At 36.4% G+C, this 9,557-nt stretch overlaps 2 protein-coding genes and 1 pseudogene across 6 annotated transcripts; all 3 read right to left on the reverse strand.

The window, feature by feature from the left end:
• Positions 1-1,447: 1,447 nt before the first annotated feature.
• On the reverse strand, positions 1,448-3,094 carry LOC147550618 (molybdate transporter 2 pseudogene; annotated as a pseudogene). Its single transcript, XR_015238234.1, has one exon. The product of XR_015238234.1 is annotated as a molybdate transporter 2 pseudogene (transcript).
• Positions 1,448-7,737, reverse strand: LOC147550619 (protein PARTING DANCERS-like). 4 transcript variants are annotated; one of them, XR_015238235.1, is made up of 9 exons: positions 7,406-7,708; positions 6,310-6,437; positions 6,145-6,233; positions 5,977-6,072; positions 5,793-5,887; positions 5,662-5,702; positions 5,488-5,571; positions 3,398-4,898; positions 1,448-3,282 (listed from the first exon to the last, which is right to left on the reverse strand). XR_015238235.1 is itself a non-coding variant. In XM_086670961.1 (9 exons), exons 2-9 carry the CDS (start codon positions 7,467-7,469, stop codon positions 4,749-4,751), a joined length of 747 nt encoding a protein of 248 aa, XP_086527087.1. In that variant the 5' UTR covers positions 7,470-7,669; positions 7,708-7,737; the 3' UTR covers positions 1,448-4,748. The 4 variants fall into 4 exon arrangements, 3 of the variants coding, with proteins under 3 accessions (XP_086527087.1, XP_086527088.1, XP_086527086.1); XM_086670961.1 differs by having other exon boundaries at positions 1,448-4,898; positions 7,406-7,669; positions 7,708-7,737; XM_086670962.1 differs by having other exon boundaries at positions 1,448-3,118; positions 4,738-4,898.
• A 124-nt stretch (positions 7,738-7,861) lies between these two features.
• On the reverse strand, positions 7,862-9,091 carry LOC147550620 (uncharacterized). Its single transcript, XM_086668478.1, has one exon. The coding sequence runs from the start codon at positions 9,089-9,091 to the stop codon at positions 7,862-7,864; it is 1,230 nt and encodes a 409-aa protein (XP_086524604.1).
• Between the last annotated feature and the right edge of the window lie 466 nt (positions 9,092-9,557).

Raw genomic sequence — 9,557 nt, forward strand, 5'->3', positions numbered from 1 at the left:
AGAGAGGTAAACAAAGAGGAAGAAGAGATAAAGAAGAAGAAGAGAGAGAAAGGAGATGAAGAAGAAAGAGAAAGAAGGAGATAAAGAAGAGAGAGAAATGAAGAAGATGAAGAAATTTTTTTTTTTTTTTTTTTTGGTAAAGGTGGCCGGCCGGAATTTTTTATTCCGGCCGGCAAATTTTCGCCGGAGAAGAAGGGTGAGGTGGACAGAGTGATGTGGTGATTGTTAGATGAGGTGGACAAAGAAAAAGAAAAAAAAAATTACAGAAATGCCATGGGGGTAGAATTGGGAGGTTGAAAAAATTTGGGGCCATTTAGGAATTTTTTGGGGCCAAAACGAACTGCCGGACACAATTCGGGGCCAAAACGGCCAGTTGGTCACAAATCGGGGGCCAAAACGGAATTAACCCAAAATTTAAATGAGGTTCTTCGCTCTCCTCCCTCTTTGAGGAACCTTTAGGGAACTTCAGAATTAAAGGGTGTTTGTCTACTTTGGAGGTGCTCGTAGAACTTTCCTTCATTAAAAACAACCCAGCCCAGTCCATGCCTCACATTGGTCGAGGAATACAATTTAAATAAGAGAAAGAAAACCGGGCCACATTACTGGGCCCTACCACACGCACATTTCACTCACACAAAAAGTACCTTAGATGTGAGTGTATATTGCAAAAATATGGTGAGTGCCTTTAAATTTTCTTAACAATAATGATGAGTGAGCCCAGAGGCCCACTTAAACCAATATCTTAAGTTCCAAATATTTGGGCACCGAAGCCCATTTTTGAATACAATTCAGGGTACTAATCATTTTGAAACATTATTTTCTTTTATAAAATTGGTATGAAGTCACATGAATTTTACGGTATTGTTAATTTGATACTCTTTATCTCAACATATAATGTTGTTACAATAATGATGTAGATGTAAAATGCATAAATGACTTGACTTCATTAGGGATTTTAAAGTTTAGATTAGATAAAAAGGTTATAAACTAGTATACTTTATTACATGTAATCGATCAGTTTGAGCGGATTATTAGGACGATTCATACTAACCCAGCCAGTCGCGGCTCTGCCTGTCTATATGTTGGGGAGAGCATCGCTGCTTTTAGCTAAATCGTGAACATATATTGAGTGATTTTGAGCTTCTTAGTTCTAACCTCAACAACCAGCTCAAGAGGTAAGATCCCACCCTTATAATCTTAACCTTGCCTCTCCATAACTAATGTTAAATTATCACAACAATCTTCTCTTTACATAGTGGCTCTTAACTTCAACCGTCCGGGCTATACCCAGATTCTGAAACTAGCTAGTGTTGGATGGTCTTGGATCTCTGTCACTCCAAAGACTAGCTCGAAACTGTGAAGCAAGAACTGATAAACTCACCTCCTCCCACTTTCACTGCCCATTTTGGGATTATCCAAACACTATATATCACAACAACATATAAAGTATTGCAGAAGGAGATAGTTTAATATGCCCTTTACTTTACAATAGCATTTATTCCCACTTTCAACAACCAAAACAAAAAAAAAGTAATACTAGCATTTATTCCACTGTCTTTTTTTTTTTGTTGAACTATTTCACTGTCATACTCCCTACATATACTCTACCACACAATAGAAAAATGTTAGAAACCCTAAAAGAAAAAACCCATGAAAGTATCTTCTTTCAAGGATGTATTCCAGTTTCATCATCCCCTCTAGAGTTCTGGTTTCTTTTAGAAACCCAAAAACCACCATTAAAAGAAGAAGAATCAAGCTTCCTCAATTTGACCAATAAAAATATAATAATTCCAACACCAAAACCTAAAGCAGCACTTGAACCTGTCAATGAAACTGCAGCACAAATCAACATGACAAATGATTCTTCTTTACTTTTCATATCCCTTGATGCCATTGCTAATTCAATCCCTGAAAGTAATAGAAGAACACCCAAAATCCCAATTGGAAATTGAGTTAATATTCTCACAAATGAGTTCCCAAAAATAAGACCTAATATCAATTTCCCAATCCCTAAATACAAAACTGCAGCTCCACTTCTACCACCAAATTTATATTGTCCTGCTAATCCTCCTGCTCCATGACAACAAGGCATTGCTCCAAACCAACAACCAATGAAGTTCATAAGTCCAACACTAATTGAAACAGAAGTAGCTGAAACTTCTTTTTCAGGAAATAAATCATTTGATAATTTACAAACAGCAATTACTGAATTCAATACTGATAAAGGAATTTGAGGTATTGCTGCTCTAGTAAACCCAATTTTCCAATCTTCCCAACTAATTTTAACTATTGAAATTTTAGAAGGTCCAAATTTAAGATTCTTAATAATTGAAGTATCTCTAACAAAACAGAGTATAATCCCAAATAAGAAAACTAACAGAGCAGCTGGAATTGCTCGAAGAATTCGTAATCGACGAACTTGTTTATCAGAATTTGATTGTTCTTGTTGTTGTTCAGATTGACTAAGAGTCTGGGTATGGGTAGGGTTTTGATTTACTTCTTCACCAGACCCAGTAACTAAAATTATAAAAATAAGAGAAGACAAAGAAACAATCAAACCATCAAGACCAACCCATGAACGCGCAGACCCAGATTTCCCAGTCACAAAATTTTGATTGTTCCTAATATATTTAATGGCAGAGAAAGCAAAAGCAAGACCTTGTGAAAGTTGAACACCACGAACAACTGGTAAAGGAATGAATCGATAAAAGAAAGACATAAGTCCGGTCACACCAAGAATTAAAAGAACAGAAGAAGTTGAAATTCCGGCAGCCATGATTTGAGGAATTGTAAGATGAGTTTGAGATTCAGAAATAGCAACAGCAGCAATTGATTTCATGGGTTGAACAGGCATTGGAATACCATAGAGAAAACCAGTTATGATATTGTAAAAAGCAGTGAAGATTAAAGTTGTACCTAAATCAAGATGATTTACTAATGATAGGGCAAGAACAATTGGAATATATGTACCCAAATCACCAACTGAACCACCTAGTTCTGACCAAATTGAAGTTTTCAGCTTGAAATTTTTTCCGGTGAAGTAGCTTCGCCATCCACGGTTGAGAAGTGGAGATGTCCGGTTTGGAGACTCCATTTTTCAGGTGAGATGCCGAAGAGACTGAAAGAGAGAGGAGATTAGAGAGAGAAAGAGTTTATGAGTGAGGTATTTATAAGGGGGCCATATAATGTACCAAAAAACCGTGGGCCCAATACCTAGTTGACTAATTCATTTATTATTAACATGGGAATCTTTTAAGATTGTTCCAAACTAACCATTTAAACCTAGAGATAAATCAAATTTAACAAAATCTCCTTTTTACGTGGAATTTATAATGATCTTCTTTTCACTTTTCAGTACGATCGACCACCATTATTTCTCTTGCTTGTTTCACTTTACCAATAATCTTTATAAACTTCAATTTACTTGCTGCTCTTTAGTCTGTACAGAGCGTCTAAAGACAATTGTTGAACTATATGCATATCAAAAGCAGAAACGTTATAAGGTCTGAAAAAGCCGTGATGCTATGACCGACCCGTCTCCTGCTGAATCCCGACCATGTCACCCGGTCAAGATTTAGCTGGGAAACTTGTCTGGCATAGTGTCATTTTCGATAGTTGGCTGACCACAGACTAGCATTTAAGGAGAGAAGATGCTTGGCACATCTAGGCAAACTACATAAGTCGTGGCTACTATAGTCGACCACTTTTTCAGGCCAGACACCTTGTTGTTTGGCAATTGCTAAACAAATTACGTTTTCACACGTTAACAAACTTTTATTACGTCTAATCAAACTTTTATTTTCTACTCTTCCAATTTTATCCAAGAATGTAAATAGAAAAACAATCTTGTATAATGGTATCTTATTTAATAATGGGCAACTATATTTTGGTAGTCTCCACGTTATGACTATGATTTTTCGACAAAATCTCGTCTAGCTATGGAGGTGTTATGTTAGTAGTCACATTCTACCGTATGTCATACACACTACCACTACTCAAAGTTGGAACAATGTTTTCATGTAATTTATGTGTAAGACATTGCTATGATGTAACATTTAACAAGACTCTAATTTAGTGAGTAGTGTGAGAATTTTAAGCCCTAATGGTTCTTCACTTTCTAAGAAGGTTCACGTTTTCCCTTCAATGTTTCTTGTTATGAACATAAGACAAAAAAACGTATTGATCAAGAAATAACTTTCTTCAAAAGCAAACTATCTTATGAATCTAATAAACCTAAAACAATAAATATCATCCAGTGTGTTAAGTAAGTATCCTGTGAAGGAAATAATTTTCATTAAGATGTGACATATGAAAGTGAGTGGCACATGGAACCAAGAATAAGGATAAAAGAATTTAACAGTCGAGCAATGCCGTGTTCTGTTTTTTCTTTTTTAAGCTAGAGGTCCATTGATAAAACCTTTTTGGCTCAAAGCTCCAGCTTGGAATATGATAGTCCCACACCGCTTGGGGGATTGTCCTGAGCCTGGGCCATAGGTGCGTGTTCTAGCTTAGTAATTGTTTGGTTGGGCTCGTGGAGTTCTTTCCTTCACAATATACCTCAAAAAAATTGTAAAGGGGGTTTCCTTCATAATATATTACTTTTTGTGCTTAGTGCTTCGTAACGAACATCGTAATAGCAAAAGGACCGGCCAAAATGAAAACCAAACAGATTATTGGAATATAGGCACTCAATGCTAAGTGGCGTGTTCTTATCACTGGAAATCAAAAAGTCCATACCAGTGCTTTGCTTAATTGATTTTGACACTGAGATAATAGTTTGGATCTCTGAAGAATGTGGTTACTCTCTCTGCCTTGTCAGCTGAAAGATCTGTCTTTTCCAAAATTTGGTCCTTTGTTGCTTTTGATATTGCTTTTATTGAACCAATTGCTTGATAAAGCTGAAACAAAACAAAGACGATAACTATTGTAGTTATTTCTTCAAAGACGAGAGAGTTCGTGTACAGAACCCAAAGAAATACAATAGAAAAAAATCTTATTAAGTAGATATTCCAGTAAACATTAGTGAAATCATAAGCGTTAAAAAGACAATTCCTCTACGACAAACTGGAACATGTAAAAAGAGATTATTATATATTTACGCATATATGGTGAAAAAGTGCCTCAAGTGGATTTTTCCAAATAGCTTTCATAGTCCAGCGAATCGGAGGTTTGCATTCTCAAAATAATACAGAGTATGTTCTTTTCCGAACTTCTTACAAAATGAAAGAGCCCGCCCGCAATTTAGCAGGCTGAGCAGCTTAAGTCTTTCTTAACATACCCTTTTATTGGGTTCAGCAATATTCAGACGATCTGATTGAGCACTACTTAACTCCTAGTTTCCTACAGTGTTCATAATCAATTTGAAACCTCAAGGATATTACAGGGTAACTCAACATGGATGATTGAAAAGACAAATACGTATTATAGATGAATCTACAAGTCATTTATCAGCAATTAGTGTTATGTTACGATAAAACTAAATTTTACCATATTGGCGTCATGGTTGTCAATGCCAGGTATAGAAGTGATCACTCTGAGGAAGGCATCCATCACTTGAACTGATTGTTCCCTCTTTGAGAAAAAAGACATTGCACATTTCAGAGACATTTCTAAAAAAAAACAAGTGAAACAAGTACTTACCAAATCAACCATTGAACTAACCTCAACCTTCAATCTAGCGACGGCATCCTGTTGCTTACAAACTGCAATAAATTGTAGAGAAACGTGTGGGATTCTTCACAGACGAGATTTCCGGAGGTTAAATCAAAATATTATTGAAATTGGACTTTTACCTCCTCGTGCATGAGCAATATTCACAATCTTCTCAAATCCCATCTCTAAGTCCTGAACAGGAACAAATGTTGGCTTTCCAAGCTCCATGCCGTACCTTAGCCAGAATCCGAACAATCCATGTTTTAGATGCAAGATCCACAAGACTTTAAGAATCAGTTTGGGTTGAAATGATTTATTACTCACTTGAAGTAAGATCGAGTAAACGAATCATTCTGTTCCCTTGTTGGGAGGGTGACAACGACATAAAAATGCCTAAACTGTCCCTTCAGCTTCTGTATCCTGGATAGTATCGCAAAGGAAATTAATAATTAGTGAAGTAGAATAATTGGATTACAACAACAATCAAACTACCTGCTGAAGACTGACGAAATGAGGTTGGAGTCCCAGCTTGTTACGAAAACAAAAGCGACAGAAAGTCCGCCACAGTTGAAAATGAAATCCTACAAGTTCAAATTTTACTTTGAGTGATAAGACATATCTATGTGAGATTGTGAGATGAGGAAAGAAGGAAATTACAGGTTCAATAGGAACAAAGTTGAGTCTGAATGAATTGTCTTGGAGGAAAGAGGAAATGAACTGGATGAACAATGGGTGTTGTTCTTCTCTCCATGCTTTTCTCATCATACAAACTCCACCAATCCCGCCTAAAAAAAACGTTGAGTCGTACAGAAGAAAATTAGATGTACGAGCTTGAAATGACATACACCAATTAAAAACAAATATGCATTGCCCACGTCTCGACTTTTCCAGATGCAAAATTTAGAGACGTTGAAACAGCCTGAATATCAAAATGACTTCCAAGTACTGAACTAATTTGAGACTAGGGGAACGCAGTGTTCCTTTTTCCTTCTAAGTCAGATCTGAAATCTGAATCGAGGTCCGGATTGATTCAGAGAAAGATTTCATAATGTTTGTTTTTGTCCAACTCGTGAAGTCGTGATGCATGGCTCGCCTAAGTGACTGATTCTGGACCCATTCGAATCAGACGAGTCTTACTCGGACAAGGAGGAAAAAATTACCACCCAAATCACGCCTAGCAAACCTGTTCTCTTACATAACTTGAATTTGACTATACAAAATTTTGGTTCCATTTTCTTTAGACACTTGTATTTTCTTTAGATCAAACAAGTGACAATTAGAGATAAACTGACAACACTCAAAATAATCAAAGATATTAAACCCTAAATCCGTTTTCCACTTCTCACATCCTAAAGAATGAGGATAAAAAGTTCCACAATTCTGATAAACAAAACTAAACCACAAACAATTCATCTGGCTTGATGCTTACAAAAAGATCATGAAGAAAAAGGAAATCTTAACGAATTTGGAGTTTTTATTTGTTCAAATACAGTCTCAAGAAGTTACCGATCTTTTGCTTCCTATGGATTTGAGTTACGAAGATTTTTAGAAAAATGTGAAGTGAATGTAAATCCATCTAAACATGAAAATGATATCTAGGTTTCAGTTTGAGAAGATGATAAGATTAACGATCTTCAGGGTTTCTAAACGATAAGAGGGAAAAGAATCAGAAAATCAGAATCAAATTTCAGATTCAAAGTAATAAACATGTAATTAGTTGAAGAAGAAGAAGAAGAAGAAGAAGAAGGTTTACCTTTAGTTGAAGAAGTATCACTAGTTGTTGGGGGATTTCCGTAATTTGGCCTCCGTTCCGCCATTTTCGAATGAGTGGATTAGCTTTAACCAAAAAGAAGAGAACCAGTAGTTTAAAAGAGAGAGAAAAGATTTTCGCGCCCGCGAGTGTTCTACTCTTATTTTTGTAGGTAGCAATAGGTAATAGGAGAAGTTTGAATTTTGGTTGGAAATTATTTGAAATTTCTGGCCTTAGTAGCACTAAGGTATTTTGGGATTCATCAAACTCATTATTTTCACATGACAACAAACTTTGGGATTCACCGAATGATATTATTTTTCATAACTATTACTTTTTTTTTTTTTTTTTTTTGAGTAAAGTCCCATCATAAATTAACATTAACCAGTTTAATACAAAAGTGAAATAAAGCTGGTAAAATTAAAAGTTAACTACAGGACAAGACTGACTAAGTCAGTATTAGATGTGGGTGGCGAGATCATGCGCAAGTTGATTTGCTGATCTCGAGATGTGGGTAACAGTAACCCCCAGTGCTCCCATCCGAACACGTGCCTCCTCAATGATTCTCAGCAAACGCCATGGGCAATGGTCCAGATCTTGTGATAGAAATCCAACGGCTAAGGCCGAGTCGCTTTCTATTATAAATCCCACTAAACCCAGTTGTTGCCCTAGCTCTAACCCTAAAACCACCGCTTGTATCTCGCTGTGGAGAGCTGAGATGGGAGGAAAAACCTTCGATGATGATTGAAGAATCTCTCCAGTAGATGTTCTAGCTACTGCAGCCGACGAACCCCTTTCGTTTGTAAAACCCCCATCTACATTAATCTTTATTTGTCCGGCCAGAGGAGGTGTCCAAGGTTCGTGATGAAGCTGAGAAGGTGAGACAGTTGCTTCTGTGGGAAAAAGGTGAGAGTGATACCTGATTTCGCTCGAGATGGAGCTTATGATCCTTTGCAAGTTTGGTTCAATACCATTAAAGTGAAGATTATTTCTTGCCTTCCACCAAAACCAAATAAGATAAGTGTAATAAATCCAGATTTTATGTTTAGTTATTCCCTGGTTGAGAATGTTTTTAAGAGTCTCAATAGGGTTATCTGTTATATGACTCCTAATATCTTGATCTAGAAGATCAATGAGGCCAGTGAATCTAGGGCAGGAACCAAATAGATGGTTAATGGTTTCTATATTGTTGTGACATAACATGCAAGTAGGATTAATGTTGTTAATTCTTTGACATATATTATTTAGGACAGCAATACCATCATGAATTAATCTCCAGATGAAGATCTGGATTTTAGGACTCATGTCCTTTTTAGACCAAAATTTAGACCACGGGAAATCCGAGATGTTATGACTAAGATTTGGCCGATGTCTGAAAGTGGTAAAATAAGTTTTAGAAGTAAACTTACCTGAAGGAGATGGACTCCATATAAGCTTATCTCTGCTACTTGTTGAATGTAGTTGTATAGAAATGATATTGTTTGCTGTTTGTCCATCAAAATAATATTGTATGACCTCTTGTTTCCATTGAGTTGAATTGTAATCGATGAGGTCTGAAACCCAGTAAATATTTGATGGTAGAGGGTGTTGTAGATGGTTATTGAGATCTGTTGTGTTGGGGACCCAAGGGTCTTGTAGGATTTTGATGTTAGACCCATCACCCACTAGCCACACTGTATTGCTTCTCATTGAATTTCTGATCTTTAATATAGACTGCCATAATGGGGATTTTGCTCTAGAAGAGTTACTTGACCAGAAGTCATCTAGTTGGAAATATTTCCCTTTCAGAATTTTGACCCAATTTGCTTCTGGATTTGTAATCAATCGCCAAATAATTTTAGCCACAAGAGAATCATTAACTAGCTCTAATGACCTTATGCCTAGTCCTCCATCCTGTTTGGAACTAGTAATGAGTTCCCTTTCATAACTATTACTAGGGTTTAGTTGACGTAGAGGAGATGGCCCAAAAATAACATTCCGCTCATTCTTTTCCCTTTGTCACGACTGGCCCACTTTGAGGGTCAAATTCCATCGTTTAGGTCTCAAAAATTAATTTTAGTAGTTTTTCTAGTTATTGCTTGCAGTTTAAGATTTCTTTCATTCTAGTGTTATATTTTCTTAGAAGTTGCTATTTGAATTTGATTAAGATTAGGAA

Source organism: Eschscholzia californica, unplaced genomic scaffold, assembly GCF_041429995.1.
Source record: "Eschscholzia californica isolate CP2 unplaced genomic scaffold, dmEscCali1.0.p SCAF_3, whole genome shotgun sequence".
NCBI lineage: Eukaryota > Viridiplantae > Streptophyta > Magnoliopsida > Ranunculales > Papaveraceae > Eschscholzia > Eschscholzia californica.

Bases quoted from the DNA above. Each gene is read 5' to 3' on its own strand.
- LOC147550619 (XM_086670961.1), bottom strand. From the start codon at position 7,469: ATGGCGGAACGGAGGCCAAATTACGGAAATCCCCCAACAACTAGTGAT. The intron at 5,888-5,976 runs GTGAGTAATAAA...ATTCTGGCTAAG, and splicing joins TTTACTCGATCTTACTTCAA to GTACGGCATGGAGCTTGGAA. The intron at 5,572-5,661 runs GTTAGTTCAATG...TTTTTCTCAAAG, and splicing joins TCGCTAGATTGAAGGTTGAG to AGGGAACAATCAGTTCAAGT.
- LOC147550620 (XM_086668478.1), bottom strand. From the start codon at position 9,091: ATGAGAAGCAATACAGTGTGGCTAGTGGGTGATGGGTCTAACATCAAA.